Source organism: Miscanthus floridulus, chromosome 5, assembly GCF_019320115.1.
Source record: "Miscanthus floridulus cultivar M001 chromosome 5, ASM1932011v1, whole genome shotgun sequence".
Taxonomy (NCBI): domain Eukaryota; kingdom Viridiplantae; phylum Streptophyta; class Magnoliopsida; order Poales; family Poaceae; genus Miscanthus; species Miscanthus floridulus.
The window spans coordinates 98015405-98032895 of NC_089584.1; the positions used below are offsets into that span (position 1 = coordinate 98015405).

General features: G+C 43.0%; 2 protein-coding genes across 2 annotated transcripts; one reads left to right on the forward strand and one right to left on the reverse strand.

Annotated features, from left to right (window-relative positions):
* The first annotated feature begins 27 nt into the window (after positions 1 to 27).
* Positions 28 to 5533, forward strand: LOC136450301 (long chain acyl-CoA synthetase 4-like). Its single transcript, XM_066450692.1, has 19 exons — positions 28 to 421; positions 730 to 793; positions 936 to 1025; positions 1161 to 1217; positions 1651 to 1699; positions 1880 to 1956; positions 2298 to 2337; positions 2429 to 2523; positions 2708 to 2875; positions 2965 to 3075; positions 3160 to 3247; positions 3351 to 3417; positions 3512 to 3587; positions 3684 to 3801; positions 3916 to 4164; positions 4450 to 4589; positions 4717 to 4899; positions 5008 to 5127; positions 5217 to 5533. The coding sequence occupies exons 1-19, from the start codon at positions 261 to 263 to the stop codon at positions 5247 to 5249; spliced, it is 1986 nt and encodes a 661-aa protein (XP_066306789.1). The 5' UTR covers positions 28 to 260; the 3' UTR covers positions 5250 to 5533.
* A 3746-nt stretch (positions 5534 to 9279) lies between these two features.
* On the reverse strand, positions 9280 to 16454 carry LOC136452719 (dynamin-related protein 5A-like). The gene is made up of 16 exons (XM_066453315.1): positions 16226 to 16454; positions 15854 to 15917; positions 15661 to 15765; positions 15023 to 15124; positions 14396 to 14446; positions 14241 to 14302; positions 13858 to 13948; positions 13575 to 13639; positions 13167 to 13361; positions 12947 to 13066; positions 12498 to 12568; positions 11539 to 11764; positions 10919 to 10969; positions 10284 to 10512; positions 9943 to 10082; positions 9280 to 9675 (listed from the first exon to the last, which is right to left on the reverse strand). Exons 1-16 carry the CDS (start codon positions 16352 to 16354, stop codon positions 9547 to 9549), a joined length of 1830 nt encoding a protein of 609 aa, XP_066309412.1. The 5' UTR covers positions 16355 to 16454; the 3' UTR covers positions 9280 to 9546.
* Between the last annotated feature and the right edge of the window lie 1037 nt (positions 16455 to 17491).

The window sequence follows — 17491 nt, forward strand, 5'->3', positions numbered from 1 at the left end:
GCTGGCTGCGCTAGCGAGAATACACACCTCGCCCCGTTGCGTGCGCCGTGTGAGAGATTCTGCTGTTGTTGTCTTGTTGGCGTTGGGCACCGCCCGCATCACCACCAGCCCGGGTCGCCGCGTGATAAATTCGCCGCTCGTCTCGTGCGCTCTCACGTACGCGACGCAAGGCAGAGAGGGACGAGGAGTTTTTCCTCGAAGGCAAAAATAAAAAGGGAGGGAGGAGAGGCCGCCGAGAGGCCGAGAGCACAGGAATAGAGATGGTGGCGGGATCGATGAAGCACCTCGTGGAGGTGGAGCCGGCGAAGGAGGCGGCGGGCGGGGCGCCATCGGCGGGGCCGGCGTACCGATGCGCGGCAGGTGGCAACGCCGCGTCGCCGCCCGCCGTGCCGGGGCTCGACTGCTGCTGGGACATATTCCGGTAAGTACGTCGTCCGTCCGTTTTCCGCCGCCGCGCGCGCGTGCCTGCGTGCGTGATCCTCCCCGGCCGTCCGTCCGTCCTCCTCTCGCTTTTTTCTCCCCTGCACCGCGCGCGTAGGCGTACAGATAGATCTATTCCCTCCCCCTGGGATTCGCAATGCCAGGCTCTCCAACCTGTGGATTGCGCTCACCACCTACACGAATCCACCGCAATTCGCTCGCTGTTGAAATTATTATTATTGTTTTGCTCCCAACCCCTGGTAGTGACGTGACGTGACGTGCTCGTGCGCGTGATGTGACTCCGTGCAGCTTGTCCGTGGAGAAGTACCCCGACAACAAGATGCTGGGCCGCCGCGAGATTGTCAACGGGAAGGTTGGTGATCGTGGCCCGCAGCCTGCTTCCATACCTTCGCCCGTGCTGGTTCCATACCTGCGTCCGTGCGCTTCTTTGTTTTGTTTTTATATGTTGTGCTGACTGAATTCCACTGTCGCCTCTTTGTCTCACGCGTCCTCAGGCTGGCAGCTACACATGGCTCACTTACAAGCAGGTATACGACACCGTGCTCAAGGTTGGGGCCGCCATCCGGAGCTGTGGCGTCGGCAAGGTATGGGCGTTTCCTTAGCTTATTGAGCGTGATCTTCCATAGTGCGAGGCTAGAACGATTCTTCGTTTATTTTCTTCCATTATCCGCCATGCTGATGCATGGATCGCTCACAGTTGCATGTATGATTGTCTGCAGGGCGGCCGGTGCGGCATCTATGGAGCCAATTCTCCTGAGTGGGTCATCAGTATGCAGGTGCACTTGTTATAGTAGCAGTATCCGGAACCCAACTAGAAACATAGGATGGTACTGTGTAATCATCAAATGCTGAATAAAAGAAAAGACTGTTAGCCTCATAACTACAAGTCCTACTGATACAGCTTTCTTGTTCCACCAAAGAAAAAGATGGCCAGAGCATTTTAACTTTTCATAACGTGCTGGAATTTATTGGAAAGTAAAATTCTTCTTTAGTACATGGTTTTTGACTTTGTCAATCGTTTGGTCCTTTTGGGGAAAACACCCGCCCCTGGAAAAGTTTGTGTAAATTTCTATGGATGTGAATGCCAGAATTCTACTGTCTTTTACGAATATATTTCTGCATCTTTTCGGTTATTGACCATACCACAACTTTCACAATGCTATCACCCTTTTACTTGTTGCTTATGCACTCCATTGCTTTACTGTTCAGGCCTGCAATGCCCATGGCATTTACTGTGTTCCACTGTATGACACGCTTGGTAAGTTTTTTTTTTTTTGTTTCTTTAGAGCAATAAAAATTGTTCAGAATTATCATGTTCACAAAGCAATTGTCAAATCACAACATGTGTACAGTCACACACGCACACATGTAAAGGTCCTGTTTGGGTAAGCTAATAACAATGGTCCGCTGCATCTACCGTCAACTTTTATGGCTGTAGGTGCTGGAGCAGTAGAATTTGTATTGTGCCATGCAGAGGTACAAATTGCTTTTGTTGAGGAAAAGAAGATTGGAGAGGTATGCTTCTTTATTGGAACCTTTTGATAATATCTCCACCCTTGTCAGCATATATGTATAGAATTTAAAGCAACTTATAAATTGTTATTACAAAAACAAGACATTATTTTATCACCTATTTCAAACCTATAAGTTTTTCTCATACAACATTTGAATGTTACAGCAGTCTAAAATCATTATTTGCATTTTCCTTATATCCAAAAAGACAACAAAATAGTACATTGATGATTTATTAGAATAATCCACAGCATAGTGTACATTTAACTTGCCTGATCTAGCGAGAATACCTTGTTACCAGCTTGTTTGTTTGGGCGTTTCAAATAATTCATTGTTCTTCGCAGATGCTCAAGACATTTCCCAATGCGACCAAATATTTGAAGAGTAAGTTTGAGAAATTTCCTGGATGTGTGGATAAGCTATAATGTAGTGGATATGACTTACTGATAGTCATTCATTTTCATTTTGATTAAAGCAATTGTTAGCTTCGGTAAGGTTGATCCCGGGCACAAGGAAAAAGTTGAACAGAATGGCTTGTCCATCTACTCATGGGAAGAGTTTCTGCAATTGGTAAGGTTCTCCCTTCCTGACAAAATCACATATGGAATGAATAAATGCTTAGTTACAAGAATACTACTAATGTGTTAAGGCACGTTTTCCGTTTCAAACTTATACATTTTTTTGGGACATCATTGTGGGAAATATGACTTGACATATCAGTTAGAAAGATTAATCTTTTCTGTTCTAACAACAGGGAGGTGAAGAGAAGTTTGAACTTACACCCAAGGAAAAGGATGACATATGCACAATAATGTACACCAGTGGGACAACTGGTGATCCCAAGGGAGTGCTAATCTCGAACAAGAGCATTGTTACTATTGTTTCAGCAGTAGATGAGTTCCTTAACAATTCAAACGAGCAGGTAGACCATTCATATTTTGCTTCTGTATTTTCTCTCCCAATGCATTGTCTCTTCCTTTTACAAAAAAAAATCTGATTTTGTTCTATCAGCTTCACGGGGATGATGTTTACATTTCCTATCTTCCACTTGCTCATATCTTTGACCGGGTGATTGAGGAGGTATTCATTCGCCATGGTGCTTCAATCGGATTTTGGCGTGGGGTAAGGATACAAAATACATGTTCTATACTATTACTCGCTACCTGTTTTATTAGCGCGATTTGATCAATAAGAATTCTGCTTCAGGATGTGAAACTCTTGGTTGAAGACATTGGAGAACTCAAACCAACAGTATTTTGTGCTGTTCCACGTGTTCTGGACAGAATTTATGGAGGTAAATTTGATTAAATATTCTTTTTTACCATACCTTCTAGCAGCAATATTCAAATACTTATTCAAACCTTAATCCAGATACTGATGTTCTATCTCTGACTCAGGATTGCAAGATAAAATTACAGCTGGTGGATTCCTGAAGAAAACCTTGTTCAATGTTGCTTACAAATAGTAATGCTGTTTTTTTTTTTCTTATATGCACCAAGGTACATCTTAGTTAATATAGTGATCAAACTCTTAACTTTTACTGCAAATGATTGTGCAGCAAACAAGGCAATATGTTGAAGGGAAGCAAGCATGAAGAGGCTGCTGCAGTTTTTGATAAACTGGTCTTCACCAAGGTACAATGAAACGGCGAGAAGTTATGATTTCAGAAGTCAGTTTATCGCTTATCGCTACTTATTTACTGATTTGATTTGTTCTTTTGTATTCTGTAGGTGAAACGGGGACTAGGTGGAAGGGTTCGATTGATTCTATCTGGCGCAGCTCCCCTATCTAGACATGTTGAGGAGTATCTGCGTGTGGTGACATGCTCCCATGTCCTTCAAGGATACGGTATCCTCATCAACATCGAAATATACAGTTCCAAATTGACAAAAAAGAACAACCTTGAGCAGTCGCCCAAAATGTCTGATAATCTTAATCGCCTATCCTTTTTCCCCTCTCTAGGACTCACGGAAACCTGTGCTGGGTCCTTCGTTTCCCTGCCGAACAATATGTCCATGCTGGGAACTGTTGGCCCTCCAGTCCCATACGTCGAAGTACGCCTGGAGTCTGTCCCTGAGATGGGTTATGATGCACTGTCGAGCGAAACGCCTCGTGGTGAAATTTGCATCCGAGGGGACACCTTGTTCTCAGGGTACTACAAGCGAGAGGACCTAACAAACGAAGTTTTGGTCGATGGCTGGTTCCACACAGGTATCATCCATCCCCGCTCCAGTATTCCTGCAGCATCTGATCGAACATGTCCATGTCAGCATCACTGGCAGTCAAGAAAATGTCTAAGGGAACTGGTGCTTTCATAGCCCTTCTTTGTCAACAATTTATGCTGTGCATTAACTCCTGGAAGATCATTGATAACTGTCTTGAAAGAGACCTGATTTAACTTGCCATCTGAAATACCTTTGAAATTTTCCAAAAGTCCAGATATCTTTCCATGTCTAACGGTTGTTCACTGTCAAATATTACTATTTATTACTGCAGGAGACATTGGGGAGTGGCAGTCTGACGGAAGCATGAAGATCATTGACCGCAAGAAGAACATTTTCAAGCTTTCACAAGGAGAGTACGTTGCGGTCGAGAATCTGGAGAACATCTTTGGTCAAACTCCTGGTGTTGATTCGGTACAGCTCAAAACAGCCTTCATCTACACACTTACTCAAGTGTTCTGCAGCTAATGATTACAAATAATTCCATAATCTATCCACTAATTTCTAAGTCTAAATCATTATTGGTATGGTATATCTTCAGATTTGGGTCTACGGCAACAGCTTCGAGTCAAGCCTTGTTGCAGTTGTGAACCCCAACAAGCAAGCACTGGAGCGTTGGGCAGAGTCGAACGGGGTAACTGGAGACTTTGCCACGATATGCGAAGACCCTAAAGCGAAAGAGTTCGTCTTGGGAGAACTTACAAAGATGGGGAAAGAAAAGAAGGTAATAAGAGTGAAACCGAAACCCTCGTCGTCTATTTATTTAGAATGATATTGCTGCTCGCTCAACTAGATCTGACGCATCGTCATTCTCTTAATCCTGGTGCAACAGCTCAAAGGCTTCGAGCTCATCAGGGCTGTTCATCTAGACCCCGCACCGTTCGACATGGAGCGCGACCTTATCACCCCGACGTACAAGAAGAAGCGGCCGCAGCTGCTGAAACACTATCAGGTATGGGCGCAGTTTCAGGTTACTCGCTTGGACTACCGATGTTGGCGAAGCTGACCTTCGCGTGCGTTTTTGTGTCGCTTTTCCTGCAGAGCATCATTGACGGTATATGTACAAGAGCATGAAGTAGGCTGGCCGCGGCTCGACCTGTTGCAGCACGGCACGGAGAATCAAAATGCACTGCTAGCCGGTGACCTCGGCAAACGGACTCTAATGTGAATGGAGATTATTTATTGCGTTAAATTGTGTCATTAAAAAGTTATACTACATGCTGTTAGCTAGGTCTTTTCCTTAATCCCTCCTGAAATTGGCGTACATAGTGGAGCTGCGTGAATGCGCCCGTGTCAGTGTTTCCATATAAATACACAGTAATTCTTTTTTTTTAGCTCAAATACACAGTAATTCTGCAGATACGCGTATGCCCCGGCTTTTCTTCTCGTGGAAACTGGAAAAAAAACGGTCTTCCCTCGCTCACGACGTGCCATCCGCCGATGTGCGCGCGAGACGAACCGCACGCCGGCCTCGGTCGCTAGGCACGGACGCACGGTTTATGCACCTAAAGCCTGTTTTATTTGTATCGCTCTACCTAACTCTGCTCCCCAGTAGCTCCATAAAATGTATGCCGTTGTACTTGTTTGGTTGAAAAACGAGGACTGAAGCCGTCTAGTTTAGCTGAAAAACAAAGAGCGAAACATAGACCCTTAGACCGTCTCCAACGGCGTGACCCAAACATAAAATGCGTCATGCACAGTATTTTGGGTACCCAAAACCACCCTCCAACGAAAGACCGAAATCAGATTCCCATTCGAGTCAGAAGGCAATTCTGTGTCTTCGAAGAGAGACGACGCAAACATGTAGTGGTGGGCCCGTAGGAGCCGTCGGGGCAGGGCGCGGCCGGCTCAACTCGGCGAGGCGGGTCCGCGGTGGAGCACGGACGCACGGGGCGAGGCGGGCTCGAGGCGAGGAGCGCCCGGAGCGGCGCGGCGTGGCGAGGTGGATTTGGGGAGGAGTGGAGTGGAGGAGACGGGCCGCCGCGGGAGGAGTTGACGAAGGAGAGAGCGCCGGGGGTCCGCCGCCGCCACGCGCGAGCTTGGGGAGCCGCCGTCACTTGGATCTGGGGGGGGCCACCACCGCGCGCGCCTAGATCTCACCGGCCGCGGATCAAGAGCTCGCCGGCGGGGCCTCTGCTCGGCGGGGAGGGAGGGAGAGGCTCGGCACTTGGCAGGGAAGGAGGCGAGCGGGCGGCGGCGCATGCAGGGAGGCGTGGGATCTATGGCCAGCGGGATTTGGGGCTTACTGCTCGGGACCTCTGTTGGAGAGGTCAAGTTATGAGTATATAACTCTTTTACTGTGCGTTATCTAAACTGTGAAATGTGTCTCAAGTTTGGGTTCAAGCTGTTGGAGCCAGTCTTGGATGGACGGGTCCCTTAGACGTCCCCGACAAGGGTTGAAATCGCCAGCGTTTAATATATTTTATTTATGCCACCTGGATGAAAGAGAACACAGAAAATGCACTAGCTAGCGAGTTCTCAAGCAGCGGCCTATTCGGTTTGCTGGTTTATATCGTTGCTGGTTCGTGAAGAAGTACTGCTAGTTGATTTGTATGAAAGAAAAATACTATTTCGGCTAAAAATTTACGATCGTTTACGACGAGCCACAGGTAAACGAACATGCTGCAGGTAGCTCGGACGGAGTCTCAGAAGCTCGCTGTCTCTGTCCCTAGGGTCCGTTCTCATCTATCACACGTATATACTATCCTCTTTAATATTTTAATTTTCTTTCTCTTCTTCTAGCTAGCGATTTCAATCCGTCCGTTGGGGACGCCCTAGGTGGGTTGGACGGGTTAAACAGGATGTTATCCGCTCCACCGGTTTGGCTCAGTATGTTCGCTTGTTTGTTTCAGTTAGGGTTTATCACCGTATTTTCTTCTCACAATAAATCAGCATCAGCCGAGCTTATCAGCTCAGAAACTAATCAACAAATAGGCCGTAGTACTCTAAGAGCAAGTGCATGTGGGCCATATCAATGATCAGGGAGTCCAATAACATCAAGGTCATCTTCAACCTCTGGTATAGCAGTGTCGGATGCTAGCGCCGCCGCTGCCATCCCGCTACCGGATGCAAAATCTTCGACCTCTTCAAGCGCTATCTCAGTTGGGTACCATGTTCTACTGAAGTTTTGCATGCCCAAAGCTCCCTCTCTATTCGTCGTACTTGACAAATGGGAAATTTCATTGGCTGCAAGACTAATGCCGGGTGTTGTTGATTTCAAACCGCTTGGGCCCAACCTATTCACGTCCTCCTTACACGGTTTGGTCCAGGTTGATTCACCGGGCTGAGCGATTTGGAACCAAAAGCCACGACCCACCCAGGGGCGGAGCCAAGGAGGGGCTGGGCCAACACAAACATATTTTTTACTCGATATTCATATTAAGAAATATATAATAAAAATTATTACCATATATATTTGTTGGTTATGTGATACTTTGATTAAGTAGTTAATGATGTTATTTGTACTTTGATTTCTTGTCCTCTTCCATATTAATCTCTTATGGCATCTTATATAATTAAAAATTAGTCTTTCTATTATTTTCTTCGTCTCTTTTGTTCCTGCAATAACCCTCTAATTAACTAGTAAAATATAATTAGTGTTTTCTTGTTTACCCTCTTCTGAATTCATCTCCAATAACATCTATATTATTTGGGATTAGTCTTCATGTTATTATTGTGATTTTTTTTTTCTAACCCAAGAACTAGACTGGTCGTCGTACGAGCGTTAGAGATCTAGGGCTAATCAATTTTGTTCCTTTTTTCTTTAAAATATTTTATATTTTTCTAGTTTTTAGTTTCTTTAGTATTATAACACAAAATATTTATTTGTTAGTATATATACTTTCATTATATATGTATTTTGTCATGAGTGATTGTTATAACACCCCACGCATCCACGACCCAACCCCGTGCAGTGCACCACCCAGCAACCAATGCGGTATGCTGGTATGGGTGGTTGGCAGATGGCGGGCGAGCAAGCACCATTTTTTAGGTTCTGTGGCTCGCCGTCCCTTTTACTCCTCGGCTCCCTGACCACGACCGTCATGGGCTCACGGCACGCCGGCACTGAAGGAGCAAACGAACCGAACAGACGCCATAGACGATAGATGGGCCTTGTCGGATCAGAGCGCGAATCCCACGAGCCTCTCGGACTCGGATGCTCACCGTTTCACGTAGGAAAAAAAAAGTTCACATTACCCCCTCAACTTTTGCGAAAGGCTGTTTTTTTCTCCCTGAACTCTAAAACTAGTTAAACCACCTCCCTAAATTTTTAAAACTGTTCGTTTTACCTCTCTCCCTGACCGGTTATAAGCGGTTTTTAAAGGCGGTTTTATATTTTTCTTTTTTATTTATTTTGGCGGAATCTTTGAAAAATCATAGTAAATCATAGAAAAATCATAAAATAAAAAATCCAATTTTGTTGGACTCCACATGAGTAGATCTACACAGTGAACATATAATACGGTATGATTTAGATATACAGAGTGAACATATAATTGGATTTTATATTTTATGATTTTTCTATGATTTTTCAAAGATTCGGCAAAAAAAATACAAAACCGCCTTTGAAAACCGCTTATAACCGGTCAGGGAGGTAAAATGAACGGTTTTAAAAGTTCACGCCGATTTTAGAGTTTAGGAAGAAAAAACAAACTTTTAGAAAAGTTGAGGAATGTAACGTGGACTTTTTCCTTTCGTGTATGACGTTGTGGCCATCCCATCCATGGCCCGCTTGACTTTGGTTGGGTTGGCCTACTCGATTCGGCCCATAGGCCCCGATGGGCTCGTCTCCTCGGCATTGTTCAGAATTCAGATCATTCCGAAAGTGAAATCAGAGCAATGCACATCGTACTGTACAATTTGATTGAGAAGCTGCTTTCTCTGTTTGGATGTCGTTCGGGTAAGCTATTCTCGGTTTGCTTGTCCCTTTGTCGTGCGCAGTTGGCTCGCACAAGCAGGCGTGCCAAGTGTCACCTAGTCTTAGCTAAAACTTCTAAACTGATGGGTAAAGTCGCGTCAGTATTATAATACCGCAGCACCAGTTTCCACTATGTTAAGTAGTTGGCACTACGTATCCATCCAGGCCCAGTGTTGTAAACGACTACGAGGTAAATGTGCAATCGACTTGCTTCACTTCGGCTCCACGGAATCGACCTAGCTAAAAACAGATGGCAATCGTTTTTAGCACACAGGCAGATCATAAAGGCGCTATGACATACTTAACTTCTAGATAACAAGATCTAGCGCATCTGATGTTCACTACCTCCTGAACTCAATGAACTAGAACCAAGGAACAGATAAAAGAGAGAAGCGAAATCAGAGATGGTTCCACCAGAAAAATCGGGTAAAAGATGTGGAAGCGCGAAGGACACTATTTGGCCCATGCGACCGCCTCGATTTCTGCTTGGGCGCTCCGATATAGCTCCAACCTCTTCGCAAGCTTAGCTCTGCGCTCCATGATCTCAGGGTCCTCATCAAGAAGCTTAGAAAGCTGCTTGGTCTGCACAGCAAATGACAGAGATTTCAAAGACTATGTATTAATGCGATCATCACATTAGCTAGACGCCACGCTTGTATTCAAATGTCATATGAAAAAAAATTATGACAGCATATATGAAAAAAATTGTTAAGAGTACTAGATGTATGGGTGAATCGGTGAACTGTGAACACAGACAAGCTACATAGCACTTCAGCTACAAGAACTAAATAACCATTATGTTCATGTGAAAAAAAGTTGACATAATGCAAGGTGCAGAAATAAACTCACCTCTCTTGCTCCCAACTCCGTAAAGAAGTGATCGAGTAGTGAGCGCTTGGCCTCACGGACTTGGCAATAAACGATAGATTTGGGGATGGAGTTCCTCAAGGTTGAGCATACCATGTTGACATATGCCTGTACATTACTACCTATAAGATAGCAAGAGAAATTGGATGTTATGCTGTGTAAATAATCATGCAATTAAGTTATTTCCAAGAACATTAAACAGCATTAGTTGCACAGAATTATTCTTAGGAGTCATGCATTGAGAACTTGATGTAATAATTCGTAAGCCACGGTAAATTGTTTAACAGTAGTGGAAAATGCTTAAATAACTTTGAAGCCCTTACCAATTCGTCTGAGGTACGAATCATTGTATCTATCAAAGATGGAGTGTGTTGGACTTCCTCCCTTCTCAACATCCTGAGGAAGCTTCCTAAAGAAATCTACAGTCAAATAGCTGCACTCCATATCAACAAGCATCATTGTATTTTTCTTGCTCTCCTCCCGCATTCTTTCCAATGCTTTAAAAGCTGCACTGCTCACTTCCACACGAAGAGTCGGAAACTGCTTCAACTCCTGCACGAACGCAGTCAAACAACTTAACTTCAATTCTAAGTGAAGTTGCCATTCAGGATATTCTTATTCTGAGTAACACTTCCCATCACTTTTATTGCTATATTCTACACTAAAGTATATCCATGAATGATATACAGATGCAGGTTCCTGCATATAGATACATCAAAGCTACCCTGAATTCCTGATGGATATCTCATAGCAGTTTTTTGTAACACTCAGGAAATATAACTCAAATCAAATCAGAACGACGATTCACCCACTCCTTCCAAAAGAGGAAAACAAAGGGATGCATTAAATCCTACCTCAGTACATACGCTCACCACAGGTGCATACCATACAAGCAGATTATAAAACCATGTAGGTGCTGAAAAAATAGTTCAATAGACCAAGAAAGAAGAAAACATACATGTGTCTCCTTTACAGCCCTGTGAACTAGCTCCTTGAGTATTGCATGGACCTGCCAAATGCTCATGTGAAAAACTATCATGTTTTGGAACTGAAGGAGAACAGTCATGCCCATAAAGGTAATGTTAATGTTCAATAAGTAAACACTAACAACCTAAACTATTTCGGTCAAGATTACCTAAACTATTTCGGTCAAGATTATTTATATATGAAAAGTGATGGAGCATATGGGGATTATCATATCCAAAACTAAATAAAAATGGTGAATAATAAAATACAAGGATTTGACAAAGAACAAAGGTTTTGCCTTCCTGCTATCCCAAACTCAAGAAAATTAGAAAATTCGTGGTGCAATAATTAAAACTAGCTGTGAAACACTGGCCAATGTGGTGTGGGCCCAAACAGAAATGAGATAAGTCATATTTTCGAAAGTATGACTGTTCACAGTGCTAGGAATGAAATATTTACAGAGTGGATTCGATTTTGACTTTTTGGACATATACATTTTGAAGCATTTCAGGGCACATCAGATTAGAAATAATTAGATAACTGCAAGAGATGGTGCAGAAAACTAATTAAAATGTGAATTATTGAGCAGATCAACATATATGCACAGCATACCGCGTCAACAGCTGCCTCAGCTGGACCTTTGATGCTAACTAGACAGGACTCTATTAGACGCCGGTATCCTTGCTCTGGAGCTATTAAGTGTGGTTGGTATCCATCGGCTTGTGTTATGAGTTTCTTTACGTTTTCCATTGTAAGATGTTTTTCAAATTGCAACCGTTTAAGAGCCACTGGAAATTGGTTGTCAAAGACATAGTAGATCTTCTCACCACCAGAACGCCTGTCCAAATAAAAGGAGTAACATAAGTAATGGACAACCTTGCAGAACAATAAGCTGAAATGGTGTAAGAAAAGAGGAAAAGAAGTTTAGTTTCCATTGGATAAATCAATGAAACGATTATGTAAAAATTGTTCTTATGGATTATGATTAGAGTAGTACGGGCAGCTGAGAAATAGCACACATGCAAGCAAATTTTTAGCGTTCCGATGAAGAAAATATTTCTTAAACACAACTAATATGGCAGGCAAATATGCAATTATTGAAATGTGCAGTTAACTACCTGTTCTTACCATAATGTCTGTGGATGGCAGGTAAAATCTAATGGACAATACAATAATGTCACATTTATATAGGTGTAAATTCCAATTTCTACAAACTTGGAAACAAAATATTGTAGTTCATGTTCAGGCACCCAAGCATATCTGAAAAACTACAACAAGTTTCTTGTACCGGTTTGAACATGAGGAGCTATCGTTAGTATAACAGTTTCACAGTCCAGACCCTACACTATATACAGAACTCACAGTATTGCAGCTAGGAATGCTATATGTTGCAAGGGAATATTTTCCATGCAGTAGCAAAAATATATATGTAACGACGAAAGACTGTTTTCCCCCAGGATAGCTTACATCCATACTACCAAAACCAAAAAACTTCTCAAAATTTTGAATGTAGTACTCAATGGAATATCTCAAAAGACATAATGAACGAAAGCTATGTGTTTGAAACATACGCTCCATCTAGATGCTCCTTGTAGATACTGTCAAACATGCGGCATATTTCCATAATAGTGTACAGCTTTCCCTGCATATCAGGAAGAAGTGTAATCAATATACTTATAGGCGACCTGAAATACTAGCTGCAGAACAGTTGTTGCGCATGTAATAGTGGCTAGTGATTATGCTAGAACTATGAAACAAGAAAACCATAAATGTGTTACAGTTACGGGGTGGTGCATGCCATCTGAATGGACATGACAAATGCATATCAGCATATAAGCTAAGTCTAGCTGGCATAAACAAATCATAATATCATAGTAATTAGTAAAAGACTCATGTACACCCTGAATGGGAAAAACTAACTTTGGGGGCTAAATAAGTTTTAAAGGATAAACATCACATACGTAGATCGATAAGATGAAGTGGCATCTATTCAAAGACTGATAACATGCAGAAATCTTACTCCAGCATCTGCAGCAATGGGTTTTCCAAGACGACAAAATTCACTTTCTAGCTCTGCAGTGGCCTTGGTTATTAGAGACTGGATCCCTGGAATTCTTGATTTAATCACAGATTCCAAATGCTGCAGGATGATGGCTAGTAAATAATCATGAGGTCATCAAGACAAATAATTCAATAGGATTGCACATATCCATACATCACAAATAAATCATGTGACATACCTTTGAAAGCATCTTTGCTAAGTGCTCTGATCCCATTCTGTGAGCAAGGTGTTTATATTCTGGTAGACTTGCAAAATATTCACACTCTCTAATCCTAGCAGCGATCATGTCTACGTTCTTGTTTATATCTTGTTGGGAACGATTGACAACACCAATCCATGGAAATTGTAGTCGATATGACCTTCCTTCTAGTATCTACAAAGCACAACTCAATTAAAATCAGGACACATATGTTATAAGATAAATTACAGTTAGTGGTTCGCTGCCTTGATAAGAAGCTTTGACTAATAGTAATAGGTCAGCGCATATCATTCTTGCTAGGTTAATATTTTTGGGACAGTATCACACATCACAGAGTAGTGAAACAACCTAAACATTTGAGTAATATAAATATAAATATGAACTTACATCAACTGCATCCGTGCCCTTGTCCATTAAGTCAATTTTTGTAAGCACACCAAAGGTCCTTTCACCTAATTAAATTCACCAAATTAGTATTCAATAAAAAAAATCAGATGGTTCTTTTTACGTTAGTCTATTTAGGTCTATGAAATTAATTTATCAAATTACATGAATTTTTTACACATCAATTGAAGAATACAGACATAATCTGAAATCACATTATCTTTGAAGATACTTGAAAACCACACTGCTCATCACATTCTTCATTAAGTTTCTACCTGTATTATACCTTTTGGGTCAACTTCACGTGAAATCTTTATTGCATCAGATGTTGCAAGATCCTGATTGGCTGGAGAAATTGCAAGAATGATGCATTTGGGCTAGAAAAAAATACAGAAACGTTGTTATGCATAACATTTCTGCATAGGTACTTGCACATAAAAGACAGTTCAAGCATAACCTTTACAAAATAGCAAAGAGCATAGCAGAACACAAAGATCACTGTAAATGTAAACTGGTGCATGCTAAAATATAGAGGGAAAACTGGATTAATATGCTGGACAAAATTCTCAGTTTGTGTGTGATTACCAGTCATCACTTAATTCAGTTGAAAGTAGAAGTTGTGGTCATCAATAATAAGGAAAAGAATGTGCATGGGTTATTATAAAGTACCTTCTCAATGAACGAGCGAACCATGTTTTCAATTTCATGCACGATACTATCAGGTTGTCCCTCTATTATCAGAACATATAACTCCAAAAGTTAGTAACACAAACTACTGCAACAGGAATAAAGGAGACTATATCTCAACATTTAGAATGACTTACCAACAGCTACCTTAGTAAGCCCAGGGAGATCAATAAGAGTAAGGTTAACAACTGCAATGGGTAAAAATATTTAGAAGAAAAAGGGAGGTAAAGGCAGAATCTCATCAAATATAACGAAAATATAAACAACAGGGGTGTAGGATTTTATAGCCATCAGCAACCCTGCACACAGGTTTATTACAGCAAAAGATCAACGTCAGCATCTATACAGGATTTTCCCAGCACTATTTTGCTTTTTTTTATGGTTTTCCAAAAAAAAAATTCTCAAAAACGCGGTTTTCTAAATATATATAAATTCCAGAGACAAAATACATACATTCCATTGGAAATATCCCAAAAATAGGGGTTATAATAGTATTGTAGTCTGAGCCAGTTGAACTAGTCTCAAGAAGGGATGCTGGAAAGGTAGCTTTTAATAGGAATGAAAGCCATGTTCATAATGAAGGTTTTGCTAAGTACCATTATGCTCCACTGGCTAACTCGGAAAAGTTCAAGCAATCAAGCTTAGGATTAAAACAACCCAATCCCAAACCCCACAAAACCAAAGCTGAACAATGGAGATGTGGTAAAGCAATAATGGCAAACAGTATAAACTCAGCCAACACATTGCCAGGATTGTGGTCTTACCATTTGGGGAATATATGCTCAAGTAAATGGGCACAGTTGATATTTGCTTTGTGCGGCCAGTTTCTCGGTCAGTTTCATCTGCAATCTCCTTCCTCACTAGGGCTGTAAAAGCGTGAGTGTATCAGTTATGAGCTTTTAAATTTTATCACTGTTACCACTCACCATGCATACATAACTAAGACAGAATAGAAATTAAACAGACAACTGAGCCACTAAAACATTCACTTCTCTCATGAAATATACAATTCAATCCACAATTAAGGAAACAAAATAAATAAAATCATTAAAGTAGTACAGCAACATGAGTGAGCAAACGTAACCCTGCAGCATTACCTCACCTCGTGAGAAAATATATATATTTGAGGCCACAGAGTGCCATGAGCAATTTACATTTACAGCATGTTCGCTTGCTCGTATACAATCGTGGATTATAAGCTGGAACAATATTTTTCTCTCACACCAAACCAGCCAACAGTAAATAATCCACGATCGTTTACTACGAAATGAACAGGTTGTTAGACCTTATCATTCAATGTTGTTCCGTATTGCAGTTGCATTATTTATATACGAATTGGTCATTAAGTTCAGATGATCAAACATACCCAAGCAATAATTGACTAATTGAGTATAGGATTTACCAAAATCTGTGAATTTTTTATTCTTAAGGTGCATGAACTCTGCATATTCTCCTGCCCCATCAATCCTGTGGAGTTGCAGAACCAGGGGACGCCTCGTAATAATTCCTGAAGAATTCCAGCGTCACAAAATTGGACAGAAGGGGTTTATAGTGCTAAGGTTTTTGGGAAGATTGTAACCGTGAAATCACTGTACCTGAACCCCGAGGTAGGAAATCCTTCCCAACGACACTCTCCAACACCGAGGATTTGCCCGAACTCTGTCACACGTAACAGCAAACGATGGAAGTTGGCATGTCAAAACCCACATTGGTAGTTAAATTCCAAAATTTTGAAATTCGGAACAACTATGATGAAAGTACGAAGTTGAACTATCCTCATAAATGTGGGTTAAACTAGTATAAACTACTAAGCGGGCATCACAAAAAGCTACGGTTCCACACCACATATATAGCCAAAACCCAAGCATCGCCTGTTCAGAAAAAAAAAAATATCGCGTCGAAGAACAGTGAACAAAAAAAGAGGAAAAGGAAAAGAAAAGGCAAATGCGAGATCGCGTGCTTGTCACCTGTCCACCGACGACGGCGATAGTCGGTAGCGAGTCCCATAGTGTGGGGAGCGCGCTATCTTCGCCGTGGTCACCGAGGGCGGTACACGCGCGCTGAAGCTTGTTGACGAGAGAGATGAGGTTCTCCATGGCATCCACGCCGGAAACCCTAGGCGGCGGGGGCCCTGGGCGCGGTCGATTGTTGAAGAGACGCCAATTACTCGCGAGGATGCGTGGCCGTGCGCAACGGGGTGTGTTCGATCGTGCACGCTGCACACGAGCCGACGGGCATTCGTGCCAGTCGAGGAGTTGTTTGGTTTTTGTGCGCTCCGACGTTTTCGCTTGAGGGTTGCCTCGACCGTTTTCGCTTGAGGGTTGCCTCGACTCGAAGTTTTGACCAGGTGCCACGTGTCTTCCTTCTAAAGAACCCCGAGAAGAGTTTCATGTGTATCTCTCTCTATCTCTAGTTTCATCCGTGTCCATCTACTAGCAAATACAGTATATCCATTATGTTGCAACAAGATAAAATAAGATATGAAATATTCATAGAAAATGAGAACAGGAACTGGCGGGTATCAGTATCACGGATACCCAGAAGAAGGAAGCTAATGACCGTGAACGCTAACTCCCTCGGATGGTCTCACGCCGGTCCCGAGGGCACGGGCTCTCTCTCACCCGACCTCAAGGATACGGGATCCGGGTCGTCCGACCTCAAGGATACGGGATCCGGGTCATCCGACCCTAAGGATGCGGGCTCCGTCTCACCCGACCCCTCGGGCGAGAGCCCCGTCACGCCCGACCCCGAGGGCGCGGACTCCGCCTCGCCCAATCTCGAGAGCGTGGGTTCCACCTCGCCCGACCCCGAGGTCCGTACCGCCCCCTACCACTGCGGGTCTACAAGTACGAGTCTAGGGTCAAACTTCTGACGCCAGAAGGAGAGCAGGCGCATCTTGATGTGACCCGCGGCCATAATGGGCCACGTCTGAGGACGCACGCCACCAACAGCATCGGGTGTGCCGGCGCTGTGTTACCTACTACCCGTACGACCTCCAGCGGAGATGTCAGCGAGCCATACCATCCGCTGGGACGGGATTGAGCGCCACGACCGGCTGACACGTCCGCGTACGGTGCCAGTGACGAATAGGACCGTGATGTGGAGCCGTCCCCGTCGTCATCTACAGGGTCGGCGGGACCCGCGTAAAGGAGATGAAAGACATTACAATCCCAGAAGCCTTTCTCTCCTCGTCTCTCTCTCCGATGTAACCTGCATCTTCTCCTTCATCTATA